Source organism: Rousettus aegyptiacus, unplaced genomic scaffold (assembly GCF_014176215.1).
Source record: "Rousettus aegyptiacus isolate mRouAeg1 unplaced genomic scaffold, mRouAeg1.p scaffold_m13_p_1, whole genome shotgun sequence".
Classification (NCBI taxonomy): domain Eukaryota; kingdom Metazoa; phylum Chordata; class Mammalia; order Chiroptera; family Pteropodidae; genus Rousettus; species Rousettus aegyptiacus.
This window is the reverse complement of record NW_023416284.1, coordinates 98,759,322-98,777,648: the sequence shown is the minus strand read 5'-3', so window position 1 is coordinate 98,777,648 and position 18,327 is coordinate 98,759,322. Positions and strand designations below refer to the sequence as shown.

The following is an 18,327-nucleotide window of genomic DNA, read 5'->3' as shown; positions in this document are numbered from 1 at the left end:
TGCTGCAAGCCCGGCGGAGGAGGAGGGGCGCAGTCGGGCAGTGATGCCACTGGTGACGTCACCGAGGCCTCGAAATACACTCCTGTTCTCGTGGAGCGTCGACTCGGCGCTCTGTTTCGACGTAATTTCCGGCGTGCCTCCCTCCACCAACGTTTACATTAGGGGGCTTCACTTAGTGTGGGCGGCCGAAGACCTCTGCTCTTTAACTGTTTGGTCCTGCCGCCCGCCTGGCTCTACACCATGGGAGTGACTTGGTAGGAATGCAAGGGATTCTATGGGACGGGATTCGGGGTCGCAAAGGGCCCTCTGAGCTTGGAGTGTGGTACCTGGGAGGAGGATCGGGACCAGGGTCAGCCATACCCCAGGAGCCTGAGCAAGATGTCCTGGTACTGAGTGGGTGACGGAGACACCGTGAGGGCTGCTGATCTTCGAGGCTCGTTCCTCGGAGATGGTGGCTCTCTTGGTTTTTTTCCCCAGGAACCCAGCAAGTTTTGGGTACCTCCTTTCCATTTGTTTGGTACAGCTTCCTACCTGCGAGACTATAGTACTGTCCAGTGTAGAACTTTAGGGCCGGAAATAAGATGTACAGACTAGGACTCATATTCAGGCAGGGATGGGGGGGCAGGAGCGGGGGTTGAGAGGGTTTAGGCAACCAAAAGATAGTATCTTTTTTTTAGGTGTTTTGTTTGTTTGTTTGTTTGTTTTGTTTTTTTACCTGCTCCTTTCTACAGCCATTAAGTGCAGTTAGACCAGCGTGTGTCTGGTTCTAGTTTGGCCATTTTAAGAGCTTGAGTCTAGAGGGGAGGGGAGGAAGGAAGCTTTTGGGAATTAGGAGACTGGGTTCCCGGCACATCACCTCTTCAGGACCTGTTCCTACTATGTGTGATTACATGGTTGGTTTAGTTTCCATGGACTTTTTATCTCTTATAAGTCAGGGTTGCAGGGAAAGGTATGGGCCTAATGCTCTTGGAGGTATTAGTTCCAAAATGCTAAATTTCAGGGCCTTTTATATATGTTGGTAAGTGTGAGCATTTCCAATCAGAGAGGGCTGGAGGACAGGATATCTGAAGTCAGTGGCTGTAAACTTCTCATATAAGAGCCAGTAGGAACTCCTGGCAGCCCAGGTTCTTGCACGTTTGTCAGTGATTACACCTTTGTTTCCTGCAGTTGACATCATGAGCCTCCTCTGAGTCATCTAGTATAAGGGAGATGAGTGAGGGATGGGAATGAGAAGTTTGCAGCTCAGGCTTGGAACCTTGGAAGCCCCGTTTGTTCAGTAGAGAAAGACAGAAGGAAAGGGCTTTCTGTTGGGGACCTCTGTCGACTTTTTCAGACTCCTAGGACTTCTCATTCCAGTAACGTTAATTTAGGGATTCTCTTATATTTCAAAATGAGGCACATCATCGTTCTTTATCGGTGTTTTTTTCTGATCGAGAGTAGTGACAATTTTTAGTAATACTAGGACTCTGGCCCAGCGAGTCCATGTGTGTCTCTGGATACTAATGATTTGGTCATCTCCCTTCCAGTGTGTCCCAGATGCCTGTGGCTGAGGGAAAGAGTGTCCAGCAGACCGTGGAGCTCCTCACCCGGAAATTGGAGATGCTTGGGGCAGAGAAGCAAGGAACATTTTGCGTGGACTGTGAGACCTACCACACAGCTGCCTCTACCCTTGGCAGCCAAGGTCAGTGACATGGGTCTGCAAGATGGCTGGAACCTGGCTTGGAGTTACAGACATTTATGTTCATTGAAATCTTTCTGCTCTTCTGCTAAGGGTGGTATTCTTGAACATGTGGCAGATGTGTTTCTGAATTTATTAATTCTTGGTCTTTTATCTCTTAGACTGGGCCTGTGTTTTGATCTTTTTGCACTTTGCATTTTTAAAGCAGTGTTTCTCAGAGGGTTGGTCACTGACTAACTGCATCAAAATCATGTTTACCTGTTAAAGGTGCAGTTTCCTGGCCCTCTTTACCAACTGACTAGTGCTGCGGATCTCATAACCTACATTTTAACAAGCTTTCCAAATGCTCTTTATACACTCTAAAGTTTGAGAAAGATTCCTTTTAGGCTCAGCAGTCTTTGTATAGGATTCTAATAGAGTTTTAGAGTTTTTAGAGCTTTCTGCAGAAAGGCTTCGTGTTTCGCACACCTAGACAGTGGCCTTAGCTACCTCTTTAGCATAACTTCGACCAATGAATCAACTTTTGTTTTAAATATTTTAAGAGGTGAGATAAGTTGTGGATAGTGGTGGTAGTGGTAAGGAGGCAAAGAAGCTCTTTGAATAGGAGTTAGGAACCTGGATTCTCTTAGTCTTGGCTCTGCAGTAACTTGACCTTGGACAGTTTCATAGCACAGTGATTGTGAATCTGGATATGGAACCTGATTACTGAGTCCTGGCTCTGCCACATACTAACTGCAACTTTAGATAAGTTTTACAACCTGTGACTGTTTCTAGGCCTGTCATTTGCTTATTTCGCATAGATCCATTCCTTGAACCTCCCCTGTAGACTGCATTTGCCAGGCCCCTTTTTAGTTACCTTTTGGCCAGTGAGAGGCATTGGAGAAGAGGACAGGAGAAAGGGAGACTACAGCGTTGGACAGTGTCTCTCTGTCTGTGTCTCCTCCTTGGTTCTCGCTCCACCTCGACAGCCTTCATTCCTGGTTCTAATAATAGCATTTTTTCTCTTTTTCCTTCCAGCCTTAGGGATGATAGTGTCTCCCTGTGTTGCCAGTCTTCGGATGGCCTTATCATTCCGTTTCATTTTTTAGTTTTTCCACCCCCATATTTTGTTCCCTGTATTAAATCTCCTCTAATGAAACTATCTGGTAAGGGCTCTGTTTTGTACTTTTCCCAATATAGTTCTCTCGTCTATAAAATGAAGATAATTGTAGTGCTTAACCTTCTAGTGTTCCACCAATTAAATAAGTCAATACACTCAGAGTACTTAGAACTAAGATCATCATATAATAAACCTCTAAGAAATGGTAGCTAAGAGCTCTACTGAGTTTATCATCTGTAAAATTTTATTGTTACTATTTGTTTTGCTTTCAGTAGGAAGAATATAAGAATCAAAAGTGGTAAGTTATGAAAGAAAGCATTTGGAAAACAAAACGTTTGTTTATAGATATATACTACTTTTATGAAACTACCTAGTGTGGGCTCTGTTTTTCCGATCCTTTATTTTCAAGGAGCTACAGTCTGGTTGAGACAACACGTTCGTGGTAGGCAATGGGGTAGAATGGAAAGAGCAATGAACTTGAGGTCAGAAGGGTTGGATTTAGAGTTCTAGCTTTGATGCTTCTTGGCTCTGTGCCTTTAGATCAGCAGTTCTCAATGCTGACCAGCATTAGCATCACCTGGAGGGTTTGTTAATACAGATCACGTGTCCCTACTCTCTGACTTTTTGACTCAGTAGGTCTGGGGTGGGGCAGATAATTTGCATTTCTAACATGTTCTCAGGTGATGGTGGTCTGGCACCCCTTAGCTTCATTTTCCTCACCTCTGAAAGGAGGCCATTTGGTTCTGCTTGCTTCACGCATTTGTGCAGATAAGAAAGTACTTTGTTGTGATTAAAAATATAAACAACTGTAAGTGCTTTCTTTATTGAAAAGTAAAATCTTAGTTGACTTTCAAAATATTTTCAAGATAGAACACCTGCAGACTCATATGAATTAAGTATGTAATTATAGTGAGTTTAAACAAGAACAGAAGGACTGATCATATTTAGATCTTTTTTTTGTTTGTTTTGAGGATTGAAGTGTTTGAACTGGATTTATCAGGAGGTGAAAAGTAAGAACTGGCAGCATGCAGTCAGGAGGGATGTGGGGAGAGGTTTGTGTAGAGCCTGTTGTGTTCAGGAGGTTGCAGGAGAGTGGAGGCCTGTATAGAGGTCACAACGCCCCCTGTTCCCCCCTACCCGCTGCTTCTCTCTCTTTTCCTTTGCTACACTCATTCGTGCTTAGAATGTCTTCTTTCCTTCTCTGTATGGCTGAATCCTCTCTTTATGTCCTAATTCAAGTCTTTTTTTTTTTCCATGAGTTTTTCTGCTGACTTTAGCTCACTTTGATTTCTTCCTACCCTGAAGTCTTTCTTTCTTTCAAAAAAAGACTCCAGGTCTTCCCAGGTAAGCACTTTTGTTTTATTGTCTTTTTAAAGTTTTTTGTCTATTTCTAGTGAAAATTTCAGGTTCTTGAGGCCAGGAGCTAAGTCCTCTACTTGGATGCCTGTGCTTGTAAACCACAGCACAGTGTTGGGAGATAGTTTAACTACATAATAAATATTTGGGATTGTGGCAATCTATCTATTAACTCTTGTAGTATATGAGAGAGGAGTCTTTCTTTCTATCTTTTACCTTCTTCCATTTTCCACTTAACCAATTGTGTATGTATAGTGTTCCTTCCTTCTTGCAGAAAATCTATAATAATCAGTGAGAAAACTCATTTCTTAGAGGCTAGAAGGGATAATCTGGGGCTTGAAACTAGATCTTGTGATTCTAGATTCTGTGTTCTTTCTGCTGTAGTGTACTGCTAGCTTCCCAAGTCAGCTGATGTCTTAAAATTGTCCAAGAGTTCACCATTACCTTCAGGATGAAGTCTAGACTTCTTGAGGCATGGAAGACAAGACTTAGCCCAGCTTGGTTCTGGCCTGCCTTCCCAGCCTCATGCTCAGATACTCCCCTTTGTTTCATCTGGGGGGCCCCTTCCTGTATCTCCAAGAGTGGGGAACCCAAGGAAGGTCGGGATGGACAGAAGAGAGTGTCTACTTCATTTGGCATACTGTAATGCTATTGCTTTTATTTTTCTTATTATGTAATATATGATTACATAAAAGATTATATGTAAGGTCCTGAAGTTACTAATCACCATCATTACATATCCATCTGTGAGCCCATCGCGCAGCTTAAGAATTCAACTGCTGTCAATGCTAGTAAAGTTCCCTGTGTGCTCCTCACCTTTTTCTGTGGAGTAAGTGGGTTTTACCATATGCTGCCTTGCCTGCTGTTCTCCAATAAAGGCTGTTGGTAAGAGATGTCTCCCCCCACACCCCAGACTGCTGAGGTAATGCCAGATTACCATCCAGCCTCATTCTCTGCATTTGACTCTATTCTGGAGTTTTCTGATGAAGGTTTTGATGCTGAGTAGGATCTCCATCCCTGCAGGTCAGACCGGGAAGCTGATGTATGTGATGCACAACTCAGAGTATCCTTTGAGCTGCTTTGCCCTCTTTGAAAACGGCCCTTGCCTTATTGCTGACACCAACTTTGATGTGCTCATGGTAAAGCTCAAGGGCTTCTTCCAGAGTGCGAAGGCCAGCAAGATTGAGACCCGGGGCACTCGTTACCAGTACTGTGACTTCCTAGTGAAGGTGGGCACAGTCACAATGGGGCCCAGTGCCCGAGGCATCTCCGTGGAGGTAAGACCTTGGTGAAGTAGGAGCAGGACGTGCTGAAGGGGCTGCTCAGCAAAGGCTCTGCAGATTTCCACGTCCTTCTGAATGCAAAGTTTATGCCTCCCTAATTCCTGTCTCCAGAGCATCTTTCTCCCCTCTCCCTGCACCTTTTATCCTTTCTTTCATCATTTGGGAACTCTAGTCCAGGATGGGAATGGGAAGCTGGGTTCACAGCAGGTAGAAAGCTTAGGAAGGCTGTCTTGCTAGGAAAGGGAAGGGACAGTCACCTATCACAGGAAGGACTGAAGTAGACCAGGGCAACTTTTGGGAGGTGGGTCCTGAATCGTGTCCACACACCTCTCCTTAGTATGCTTTAAGATAGGTCTCAAAAGTTGTATAGCTGTCTTCCTTTTGCCATGCTGTCCACTTTCATGGTGGGAAGGGGCGCATGTGATGACTTCACCCTTGAGGTGTACATTGAAAATGGCAAAGAGGGAGGAGTGTGGCAATAGCTGGCTTTGGGACCAGTGAGAGTCCACAATCTGTTATGCTCCCAGCACTGTGTGAGGTAAAAAAAATAAGTAAGCTACTGGGCCTACTTTTTGCAAATTTATGACTTAGTAAGAGAGCAAGGCCGAAACACATGATCTGTTTTTGAAGTTAGTCTGTAAGAAATGCCATGAAAGAGGCACAGATTGTTCTGGGAATTCAGGCCAATGAGAGCACTGCTGGCTTGGGGGGATTGTGACACGTCCTGCAGGAGTAGCATTTAAGGAGGGACTTCAGGTGTATAAACATGGGGATAGGTAAATCCCGAAAAGAATCCTTGGTGGAGAGAAGGGCATTAGTGATATTTACTGTTGTGAAACTCCATGGCTCTTGAGGGCCAAGATTTTCTGACCCTTTTCAGCTTGTGGCACATCTTGCATTTGTTGAGACCCACCAGGAACATACTGTTTGTTCACCACATTTCCAACTTGTATTAATACACCCCAGCTGTTTATTTACATGTTTCTCCTTCAATATTTCCCCCCTGCCATCTTTCCAGTGACAAATTAAGAATAAGAAGAAAGCTGAAGATGTTTATCCTTTGGCCCTAGCAACACTGGTGGGGAAATTATTTCTTAGGGTCCAAGACTAGGCTGGATTTACCTTTGGAGTAATGTATGGTCTTGAAGAGACTTATGAGCATATGTGTCTGCTTTGCTCTCTATGGATCCCCCAACACACACTTTTTCTTGCTCTTCATTTTGTCAGTTTTCCTGAGCTCTCCTTGAATCTTCACCCAGCATAGCAGGGACTGTACAGTTCTGAGATAATCCAGAGGTTCTTATATCTGCCTCTGGGTTTTGTGGGCAGGGCCGGGGATTGATAACTTTAAAATGAGAATGTCAAAGATGCCTAGAGGGAATAAATGCCGGTATGTGGAATCTCTGGCATTTAGATTGAATTTTTCCTGCCCAGCAACAGTGCTAGTAGGTGTGTGTCAGCTTTGGCTCAGAGATTGGGAAGATGGGAGCATGGGGCAAGAGGTGCAAAGGAAGCAGAATCCCTCATCCTCACCTGAACTCACCCTCATTCTGTGTTTCTTTGGTCCCCAGGTGGAGTATGGCCCCTGTGTGGTAGCTAGTGACTGCTGGAGCCTGCTGCTCGAGTTCCTGCAGAGTTTTCTAGGCAGCCATACACCAGGGGCTCCTGCAGTGTTCGGCAACAGACACGATGCAGTCTATGGCCCAGCAGATACCATGGTCCAGTACATGGAACTCTTCAACAAGATCCGCAAGCAGCAGCAGGTGCCAGTGGCTGGGATTCGTTAGTGACAAGCAGCTGTCTGACTGAGCTCTGTCACCAGAGGACTCCACAGGAGGAGCAGGTGCTGCACCCTCAGGCCTCTGGGCCCCAGAAACCCAGGGAAGTCATGGAGGCCTCTCTCCCTCTCCTTTTTCAGCTGTGACTTTCATTCTGGGGCTCTGGACTCCTCTTTCCTGACCCTCACACAAGCCCCCTGATAGCTGTCTCACCCCACGCCTTTCTGGATTTGGCCTGTCCTCGAGAATGGTAATTATAAAGAGTGGAGAAGTTTGGAGTGTTCCTGCTTTAGGGAAAAAGGTAGGACAGGGGCGTCCCTGCTTGGTGTTGGTTGGTCGTCTGTATCTCCAGTTATTGAGGATTTGGCCTAGGCCTACAGTGGACAGGCTGCATTTTGTGTTTGGGCTATGCTATAATAAAAGCTGCTTCCTCGCCTCAAAGGATGTGCTGGGCCCCTTCTGGAGAAGGAGTAGGAGGCAAAACTTGTTTGAAGGCTGTCATTTGCCTACCTGTTTGCTAAAGTGAATTGTGAGTTGACTTTTCTAGGGTGTTGCCTGAATCTTTAGAAGTCTCTCTACCTCTGACATTCTTCTCTTCTGCTGTGAATTATGTTAAGCCACAGACTAAGCTGCTGTAACAAATAGAACCTAAAGCACAGTGGCTCTTAGAAGTTTAATTTTCTCTCTTGTAGGAGTGCAGAGGTAGTCAGGGCAGAGGTCCAGGGCAGATTTAAATTACATGGTCATCAGGAACTCGGTTTCCTTCTATCTTGTTTAGTCTGCTGCCTCCCTCTCCCCCTGTTGTCCTTGCCTGCAAGGTCAAAGTGTACTCATTAGCTCCATGTATACTTTCTACTGGAGAAAGAGAATAATGCATATATTTTTTTAAAAGGATATGACCTGGAGTTGCTCAAACCTCTATGGCCGCACTTTGTTGAAATATACACTGGGATATAGAGCCTCTTATTTGTGTAGTTATGTGCCCAGTCCAAACTCAGGGGGTTCTGTGACTAAAAGATGGAGAAAATGAATGCAGAGGCCCAGTTTGTGGCCTCTGCTACATGGAGCTCAGTGGATGTGCCCAGGAATGCTCTTAGCTGTTACTTTGCAGTGAGTACCCCCTGTAACTAATCCACTTGTTTATGAATTGGTTTGGGGTAGGGCTGACACCAAAGCCACTTTCAGTTTAGCCGAATTAGTCACACTAGGAAGCCAGTTCCTCACCCCTTGCTTAAGTCTCAGCAATAAGGCCTCCAATTCTCATGTGCCTGGAGCTTAGCATTAGAACAGTTGTTTTGATACTCGCTTCATGAATTCTTCCTCTTCGTCTCATTTGGGCCCCCATGCTGCTCATCTGACTGATATGGACTGCCTACCTCTCTCCTGCTGCAGAAATGTTCAGTCAGGCTAACATTGAGATACACAGTCAGAGATGGTCTTAGGAAATGCATTGATGTACCTACTGCTGTGTTCTCAAGGTTACTGTTTCTTGTTGAAGGAACCTAAAGAGAAATAGTTTTTGGACCTAAGGGCTCAAACTAAAGCCTCTGCAACAAGTATCAGGTAGTAGTTATGTTTCCCTTTTAGCTTTGGCTGGCAGGAAGCTCAGTTCAACTTTATAACTGCAAGACCTATCACCTGCATTTTTTGTCTCGCATCCCCTTGGGTTTTTTTTTGCTTATTTCTTTGTTTTGTCTTTACTTTTTTAAGAATCGAAGTATGTTTCACACAATAAAATGCACAGATCTTATGTTTTTGGCCTTCCGATTTATATTTGCTTTTGTCCAGATTTATCTATTTGTATTTTTTATGTAGCTGCCTACAATCTTTTGTGAGATGAGACAGCATTTTGAACATGTGCTCCTAATAATATATAAAAAATTGAGTGTGGTGAATATGACTCTCGACTTATTAATGCATAAGGAGGGATTCTGTTCTCTCAAACCTAAAAAATGATATGAACTCCCGAACTGTACTTTGTCTTTAAACACAATTTTGGCTCCTACATCTCCAGTATTCCTCACTTTTGTTCTTTTCTCTTATTTTGAGCACACATTTGACCAGCTTTAAGTGCATCGAACACCAGATCAAGCTTTAAGAACTGCCACTTTGAGTACTTTTATCCATCTTTGTCCTTTTCATCAGTTAAAGTTTATCACTGCAAAAGGAAGGTAATGCAATACATTTTAACCAATATGCCTCCACTTGCAAAGCAGCCAAAACTGAATTGATAACTAGTGAGAAGGGCCCAAACGTCATCTAGCTTTTGTGCGCAAGTCTGAATGCGACTTTCAGGAGTAATTTAGGATTGTCAGTGTATACATTTTTGAAAGTTCAGGTTGAATGAAAGTTGAGGAACAAATGTATAAATTTAAGGAAAAAGGGCATGGTTATCCTCATTTTATAAATGAAAAAACGTAAACTTGGCTGGCTGGTAAATGGAAATGCCGTATTTTGGGGTCGAAATCTCATGTTCTTCCTTCTACACTACGCTCTCTTCCGACCCAGCTTCTTTTGTTCTGATTGTGTCACCCCTTTCCCTATCTGTAGCTAGGGAAAAAGCAAAAACTGGGAAATTTCTAACAAGTCACTTTGCTGGATAACTTTGCCAGAGCCACATAGAAATCTGCCAGCCATGCCTGTCAGGGCAGCTTTAGGGCTCACCTAGTTTTCCTTCACTATAAGATGAGGAGGTAGTGGCTTCCAAAGAGGTCATGCTGAGAGGTGAGGCTGGAGTCGGGACCAAACTTCAGACTCAGAACTCCTGGCCATCTGCATGTGTCTCTTGGACCTCTGTGTGGTGTCGGGTGATTTCAGGTGGAATATGGAAATGTTTTTATATTAATACTTATGTCTTATTCTAATGTATATCAGAGAAAAATCTAACTAGCTCTTTATTCCTTAGGATGAGGGTAAGTTTTTTAAAAAAAGAATACATTTAAAGGGAATTATTAAGTTTAGTACAGGTTATGCCTACAAATGGCAAAATCTGTGGAGGCAGAAGGCAAATGCTGGGATTTATACTCTACTTTGTGTCTAGTCCATTTCTTGTATTCATTGATGGTTTCTGCTCTGGCTCTGCTTTCCTCTTGTCTCTCCTGTGATGTTCTGATTCTCTGTCCTCTGTCCTCCGATCCTGAGTGCCAGGTAGTCACATTTTCCCCACCATCTATTAGTGTCACTGTTCTACTAAAGGAAATACCTAGAAACTGATTACTCCTTCCCACTACTGGGTCTTCCCCAACCCAGTGTGTCCAGTATTCACTGCTGAGGTTTCAGGATGAGGTAGTGAAATTTTTCTCTCCAAATCCTGCAGGGTAAGAAGAGCAGTTAGAAATTCCCACTTAAACACGTCCTCCAATTGTCAAAAGTTGAAACTCTTAAAATACAATACAGGGAGGGCTATAGGCTGAATGTTTTGAGGACATTCACAGATCTAGAAGCAGGCAGGACTGATATATGTGTGTGTGTGTGGGGGGGGGCTTGATATATATATATATATATATATATAGCTTTGTCTCCGAGTCCATACTATAACTCCCAGTATTGCTTTTCCCTCTCCACAGTCTCCCCCTCTGTATTTGCTGTCTGGGTGTCTTGGGCTGTGGGCCTCAGTCACAATTGCCATGTGGAATGACTGAAACCAGTTGCATTACAAGTTGGGCCCTCTCCCAGGGGTTGCTGTCTTTGGCCTTTGAGCTGTCATTTCTTGAGGGTGGCCTTTCCCCCAATGTGAATTTCTGCCATTGTATAGAGCACTCCAGATCCAGGCTCTTGGGTTACAAGAGACCCTTTAAGTTGGACCATCATTCAGTATTCACATCTTTACACCGTCCCTTTTTGATGTCGTACAGCCTTGACTTGGCCTCATCTAGAGAAATCCTTTCCTCTGTATTTCATCTTTTTTCTCATTAACTCTGAGACGAAAAGCAAAGCATACTTGGCCTTTCCCTTCCAGATTGTGGAGACTGTATTGTGCTTAATGAGGAAATATATCATTAGTTGGTGCTGAAGTACGAGTGAACTATGTCTCTAAAGTTAGGGGTTCTGACATTACCGCAGGTTACTAACCTCTGAAGGGAGCCTCAAGAGGCCTATATGCCCTGAAACTGGACATGGTTTCGAGTATATGTGCAGTTTTTTGGGAATAGAGTTTATAAGGTTCAGTAGAATATATCAAAGATCTGTGATTCTGTAAAGGGAGAACGGACACCGAAGGAAAACAACAGGAAGACAAAGATAAAGCAAGGGTGATTGATACATGTCCAGTCATCTCATTGCGAGCAAGACCTTGGCCTGCCTTTTGGACCTTTTACCTGGGGTCCTTTCCAGGGAATTTCCTCCTTCACTCTGTAGTACTTTAGGTGTTTCAGTCAGTTTCTGTAAAGCTGAAGTGCTTTCCTGCTCATGTCTTTCTTATAGGTTCCCCCTTGTCTCTTCATATGTATACACACAGCCTTTTAGAGATGAGTGGGAGTAAATATGTATGAAGCAATCTTTATATAGCTTTCTTGGTGGCCCCAGGAGTTACTCTTCTATTATGACACACTCCATGGGATCTGAAAATTATTATTGTAATGGAATTTGGCATAATGAGTATTTTCATTTTTCAGAAGGATATGATTGACGAGGCAGTGAAATAGTTCCTAGTCTGTGATGAAATTGGCAAGTTTAGAAAAAATTCTTGGAACTATTAGGGCAAAGATTCCTAATTCTTTTGTTATGTTTTATTTCCTAACACATTCCTGCCCTATCAAATAGCATCAACCTGTTTTTAACATTAATATGAATTCTACTGAATTTTCTTTGGAGACTTTAAAAAAGAGAATTTAGGGACCATATTTATATGTCCTAGATTGTCCCAAAGGCAGAATTCAGTATTGGAAATCTTCTGTCATGTAGGAAAGGCAAGGCTAGGGATGTAGATGTGACAGGTGTTCCAAGGCAGCCTACTAAAAGAAAGAGAACATGTGTTAGGAGACATGGCTAATTCTAGTCATTGTACTGTCCCTAACTTGTCAGGTAACTTCAATCAAGGTGGCCTTTCTGGGTCTTATCTGTAAAGTGGAAATAATGATACTGACTTGCCATATTTCATTGACTCTTTGAGAGGCTCAGGGAGAATAAATGTGAAGAGTGCTTTGTAGGCAAGAAGATGCTGTCTCTGCTCTTGCATCTTTCAAATGGTGCTGAGGGTATTGGTATTTGGTTAGGATGTTTAAGATGAGAAGTTATGGGGTCATTACTACTTCATGGCAGGTTAAAATTCTCTAGTACAAAGAGTATTGTAATAGAGAATGAGCAATGTAGAGAGAGTGTTTAGAGAAAGTATTCATGTATAGGTGTACTTTTTATAACCAAATTAGCATAGAAATATGTTTTTAATACTTATTCATATTGATGAGATTTTACTTGTTCTATAACATAAAGGAAAAGCGATTGGGCTTTTTTTTAAAAAAAGGTACGGTAGAAATGATTGTATCTTTTATGTGGAGTATATCCATCCCTATTTACGCTCAGCTCCTAAGCTTGTGTCATGGCTGTCTCTAAACTTTTTTTTTTTTTTAATGCCATGTATATCATGATTACACTCATAACCAGTTGTGTCTTTAAAATAAAGTTTAGTGTTCTTTATTGTAGTTTCCATTCTTCATTGACAAACCACCTAAAATTCTTAACTCTGAAGCGACAGTAAACCTTTTGTTAGCTATCCTATGTAGTCTTTTCATCTTCGAATTATCAAAACTAGCCTTCTTATTTTTTCTGCTTCTATCTAGTATGCAGTTCTCAAATGTTTTGATCTCAGGACTCCTTGATGCTCATAAAAATTATCAAGTACCTCAAAGAGCTTTTGTCTGTGTAGATTATATCTATTGATATTTACTTTATTAAAACATAATGAAAAAAATGAAAGTATTAATTCATTTAAAGGTAACAGTAAACCCATCACATGTTCACATAAATAAAATATTTAATGAAAAATAACTTTTTAAAAAATGTTAGTGGAAAGAGTGGCTTTGTTTTATATTTGTAAATCACTTGAATGTCTGGTATGATAGAAGAGAGTGAATTCTCATATCTGTTTCTACATTCAACGTGTTGAAATTTGTTGTTTTTATTGAAGAATATGTAGAAAATCCAACCTCACAGCTGGAAAAGAGGAGAAGTATATTAATAATCTTTTCAGATAATTGTGGATACTCTGATACTACATCACAATTCCGCTAAAGGTTAGTTGCAGTGTGGAATCTCAAACTCTTTATCAGTGAACTTTTTGTACGCTATTAACCATTCATTGGTTTATTTTGCACTTCGAAGGGCTCTTTTACTAATGAGTGATTTTATAGTATCATGCATTGGTCATTTGGAAAATATTGCAGATCTTTTAAATGTTGACACATTTTATCATACAATAGCAAAAAATTGTATTTGTTAATATCACCACTAATCTCATCATAAGAGTCTTGGGAAGCTATTAAGCTTACAGTTGGAGATAAAACTTTTCGAATTCTACGTTTTGCTTGAGAGCTTGAATTTGATCATTGCTAACAGATGCTGTCAGGATTACTTTATTTTTGAGAAAATATCTGTCAGATACCCAAGGCTGAATCACTTTATTTATCTGTTAGCCGTTCGTTCAAATAAAAATGGCATTCCACGAAGTTGTTAATTCAGCTCAAAATTAAGAGAAACTGCTAGTGCTTTTTCTCAAGAAAAACATTTGTGCATACTTCTATAGAATAGATTATTGAAAAGATGTGTACTTAAATCAAATAATTTTTAGTGCTTCATCAGGTATTCCTTAAGTGAAACAGTTGTTTTTTCCTGTTAATGGGTATCAGTGAAAAATACCTTGACTGTTAGTACAATTTAGTGCCGTTGCCTTAATTTATGCTAAGGCAACAACAATTTTACCAATTCTTTATTTCGTATCAGTGCAAATGTCATCACTGTGACAAAGGCAAATAATGTCTTATTATGATGAAAATAGTTTTGATCCCATGGACCTCAGGGCACACTTTGAGAACCACTGTTCTAAAACATGCTTACAGCACTGAATCTTTCTCCCCTGGATTGCTATTCTGAGAGCACACCTTACTCAGAACTGTTAAGTGTCTCCAAAATCCTTCACTCAACAAAAACACCTATTGTATGTGTCAGGCTCTTCGTTAGGGATTTAATATTGAGTAAAATACAATCTTTATTCTTCAAGATTTTCTCGAAGAGGGTATTTGGGGAGCAAGGGGAGAAAATAGATAATTAAGGAGTTATAATGTAAGAATTCCTTAAAGAGAATTATGTTAAAGGTGTTAGGCAATAATGGGAATTTTGAATTTTAGATCTAACTCTGAACTCTTAAACCGCATGACAGATTTTAGCAAATCAATCACCAGGTCCTCTCATTCTATCAAACCTCTTAGTGCTCGTGTTAATTACTTTTGGGAAAGTTTTCAGGCTTAATTGCGTTTGGTTCCAGGCATTGTAGTTTCTTACAGGTGCACATGCTGTTTCCCCTTCTTATATCGTTGTTCTTTGGCTTTTGTCCTTTATTTCATATTTACAAGTGTGTAGCCTTGAGCCAGTGTAGCTGATAACTCACGTTTATTTTTTCCTTGTCCTTATACTTAAGTGTAAGCCTTTACCTGCTTTAGCCATGTGTTGAGTGATGTAACAGTATTCGTCTTATTTGTGGTAACGTCACTCCCCAAACCCCGCCACGCAAGTTATGTCAGGACAATGCATCCAAGAGGTAGAAAAGACTTGTAGAAATAGCCGCCGTTTTGGTTTCCTATAGTCTACATCCCCACAGTCTGCTGAAGGTCTTCAGTTTACGGAGTAAACCTCTTCCTTGGCGGAGATTTCCATAAAGCAGCAGAATCCCGTCTGGGTCATCAGTGGCAAAAGTCAGACACGTGCTCACCCCTTTGGGAGCCAATAGTAACTTTTGCAAACGCTGCCTCAGGACCCCCCCACCCGCTTTGAGGCTGTTTGTTTCGGTACGACACGGTTAGACTAACTTAGTCTTTTAACAGAAACAAGACGAAAATGTAAGACAGTGAAAAGGCTTTTCTCCTTGGCAGTGGGAGAGATGTTAAAGGTGCTCCAAAAAAGAGCGCGGGAAACTAATGTAAAATTCTTTTACTGTTCCGCGACTGAAGAGCATGAAAGAAGGGGGCGGAGATGGGCTCGGGAGAGTCTCTGGCCCTTTAAGGAGGAGGGACAGACAGAAGACTCGGTACCTTTAAGAGTCTCTTTGTCTGGAAACCTCCTTATTTACCCTCTTGTGCTTCAACCAAACTACAACCCGAGATTCACAATGTCTCTCTACGTCGCCGCCCCTTACGCTAGGCTCAAGTCGGCCTTGCGTTTGTAGCTGACCCTAAACTTTGAGCCCGCGGCGCGAACCCTCGGAGCGGACGTTTTTGCCGGGGTCGGTGCCCAGCGCTGCGCCGTTGGCGCAATGCGGGGCCCGGGGGGCGGGGCTCCTGCGGGTGGGCCAATGGGTGGGCAGGGGGCGGGGCCGCTTTCAGTTGTCTCGCGCCTTGGTGACAGCTCGCGCGTGCTGATGATGGCGGTAAATAGAGAGGGGGGGCTCGAAGGAGGGGGCCGAGGAGGCAGGGAGACAGCAAAGGGGGTAGCTCCAGGGGGTGGGGGGACGGGGACCGGGGTGGACGCGGTGGCCAGGGAGCCCATTCTAAGGCTCGGAGGCGGGGACAGGAGTCTCCGGCACACTGGCCCTCCCCTTTAAAGAAGCAAAATCCTCACATACCGGGTGAGGGGCGACAAAGGCGGCGCGCGCCTCGCGGGCTGGAGGAGCGGCGGCAGGGGGCGGGACCGTGGCGCCGGCGGGCTGGGGGCGCCCGGGGCGGGGGCCGGCGGGAGGCGAGAGCCGGCAGTACGGGCGCTCCGGCGCTTGATTTTGGCGGGGTGGGCGACGACTGGGTTCGGGGCAAAATTCTTGATAGGGAAAGGAAGGCATAGGGGCAGTTGCGGGGAACGGGTCTAAAATGAGATGAGGATTAAGGGGAGAAAGGGTTAGAAGGCAGGGAGAGGAGGAATGAGAAAAAGCCAGCCAAGGAGATAGGAAGGAGGCAAAATTAGGTTGGATATTAAGAAAGCTGGGCAGGGAATGGGGTTAGGAAGACCAAGGCTTGGAATAGGGATCCTGGGGTTAGGTGTAAGAGCAAGGGTTTGAAGGGGAAAGCTTTGTAGAGGGTGGTAGTGGGGTGAGGGGTGCTGGTGTAAGAGTTGAAAGTGGGAGGCAAGGAGGGGCAGAGCTGGGGTAATAGTTGGGAGCAGAGGAGAGAGAGTGATTAAGAGCCAGACGTGACAAGGGTGTGAACTAGTGCCGAGGGAGATGAGCTGAAGGAGTAGGACCGGCGGTGGGGTGGGAACTGCGAGGTTCTGAGAAAGGTATGGGTTAGTGGTGGGCAATGGGTATAAATTCTTGAAAGTGAGAGGTGAATAAGACACCGGACTGGTACCAGGTGGAGTTAGAAATAAGAGCATAGTGGAAGGGTAAAAGGAAATAGGGATAAGAGATAGGGCGTTCATAGGACAATTCGGGGACCAGAAGAGCTGGAAGGAAAAGAGAGTAAGGGTGTAAGAAAGTGATGGTGGTGTGGGACAGGATAATTGGGTAATTGTGTTAATTGATGAGGTTTTAAGCAAGGTCCAAGGTAAAAACTGAGGTCATGAGACAGGGCTAAAAGCAGGCAGTGAGAGGAGCAAGGAAGAGATTGACCCCAGGATTTAAAGGACGAGATAAGGAGTAAGGGAAGAGAACAGGGTTAAGGGAAGCTGGGGGAGTCCTGATGCATGCAGAACTGGAGTGAACTGCGCAGGGGTGGGAATCAAATGTGCATGTTGTGGGGAGATGCTCCAGAAGGTCTGCGTGGGTCACGGCTCAGACGCTGTAGTGAAGGATCGAGTGTAGGGAGCCTTTGGTGGAGAAGAGGAGGAACCATGGTGAGTGAAAAGAGACTTAGAGATAGGGGTAAAAACTAAGAAGTAAGAGTGGAGGTGGGGGGTGCAGGAAAGGAATTCTTTGTTGAGAAGAGAACTGTGTGTTAAAACTGCGAGTCCTTTTGTCTGTAAAAGTAGGAAATTCCAGAAACCTCTTTCTCTCTTCAAGGAATCTTGAATCTGCTTCTACCTTTCATTGCTTTTAATTTGACTTTCATGTCCACTTTGAAAAGATGAGACCCAGTTTGATTTCATTTTCTTCTTGTCTGAATGATAAAGTGTCAGCTCAGTGCTGAAAATCTGTATTTCACCACGGGTGTGATCGTGGGATAATGGGATGTATTTTTTTTCCAGGGTGGCTGTGCCTTTGTAATGTGGTAGTGTTACTGTTGTAGCAGTGTCCTACCTGACAAGCGCTGGGCACAGTGCTTTATTGACAGTGTTTTCATTTTCAATGGAGGGCCTACTGTTGTTGAAATAAAGATGAAAATCTTTTTGTTTTGATAATCAACCAGATTTTTTTTTTTTTTTTTTTTTTTTTTTTTTGGTGGTTGAGAATGTTGAGAAATCATTTCAGAGACAGGCAAATAACCAACCAGCAAAGTTTGCTGGGGAAGAGATTTAAATCAGGGCTTCTGAAATGCCTTTAGCTTTGTGTGGGACATTTCATAGTGTATTAGGTAACATACCCCCTTAGCAAAATGGAATAAAGAAAGGAAGATGTATAGAATATGGAGAATTTTGGAATGGGATTTATCTTTTAGCTTAAATAATGAATTTATGAGTAATATTTATCATGGGGAAAAAAAAAACACAATGTAATCTGGAGTCTTGGCCAGCTCCACTGCTTCTCCTGTTTTGTGGTTGCGAATAAATGCCATATTAATATTAATTTTCTAGAAGCTTTTGATTTTAAGACACTTGGAAATTAAAAGGAAGATGAGGAACTTGGGGCAAAATTTAGCTTATTCTTACTTTGTATTTTCTCTTGATGATTTTTATTCTGAAGCTTTTACATTTAGCTAAGGATATGAATGATTGTTACTTTGCATTTGTTGATGCCAAAGGAAAGCATGTAATTTACTTAGGGAAAAAATGCAACCTGTTCTTGAGAATCTTACTTGAGGTTATTTTGTTAGTGTACATTCAGATACATTGATACTTTTT

The 18,327-nt window shown here is 42.9% G+C and overlaps 2 protein-coding genes across 9 annotated transcripts in view; both read left to right on the top strand.

Moving 5' to 3' along the window:
• The first annotated feature begins 27 nt into the window (after positions 1-27).
• MED20 (mediator complex subunit 20) overlaps positions 28-18,327 on the top strand; it is a 62,607-nt gene continuing 44,307 nt past the window's right edge. For 3 of the 4 annotated variants that reach the window (XR_001594901.2, XR_004950037.1, XR_001594900.2), the window contains exons 1-4: positions 28-254; positions 1,527-1,681; positions 5,157-5,410; positions 6,988-7,259. Coding sequence is in view for 1 of the 4 variants with exons in the window: in XM_016128540.2 (XP_015984026.1) it covers positions 241-254; positions 1,527-1,681; positions 5,157-5,410; positions 6,988-7,203 (639 nt within the window). In the remaining 3 variants the exon portion in view is untranslated. Of the gene's footprint in view, positions 255-1,526; positions 1,682-5,156; positions 5,411-6,987; positions 9,090-18,327 lie in introns of those variants that run through there. The other variant, XM_016128540.2, reaches the window with a different exon arrangement.
• The window catches only part of USP49 (ubiquitin specific peptidase 49), a 79,588-nt gene continuing 68,458 nt past the window's right edge, over positions 7,198-18,327 (top strand). The window contains exon 1 of one of the 5 annotated variants that reach the window (XM_016128521.2): positions 7,198-7,259. The gene's annotated coding sequence lies outside the window, so the exon portion shown is untranslated. Of the gene's footprint in view, positions 7,260-15,749; positions 15,770-15,942; positions 15,968-16,108; positions 17,164-18,327 lie in introns of those variants that run through there. The other 4 variants (XM_016128520.2, XM_036217933.1, XM_036217929.1 and 1 more) reach the window with 4 other exon arrangements.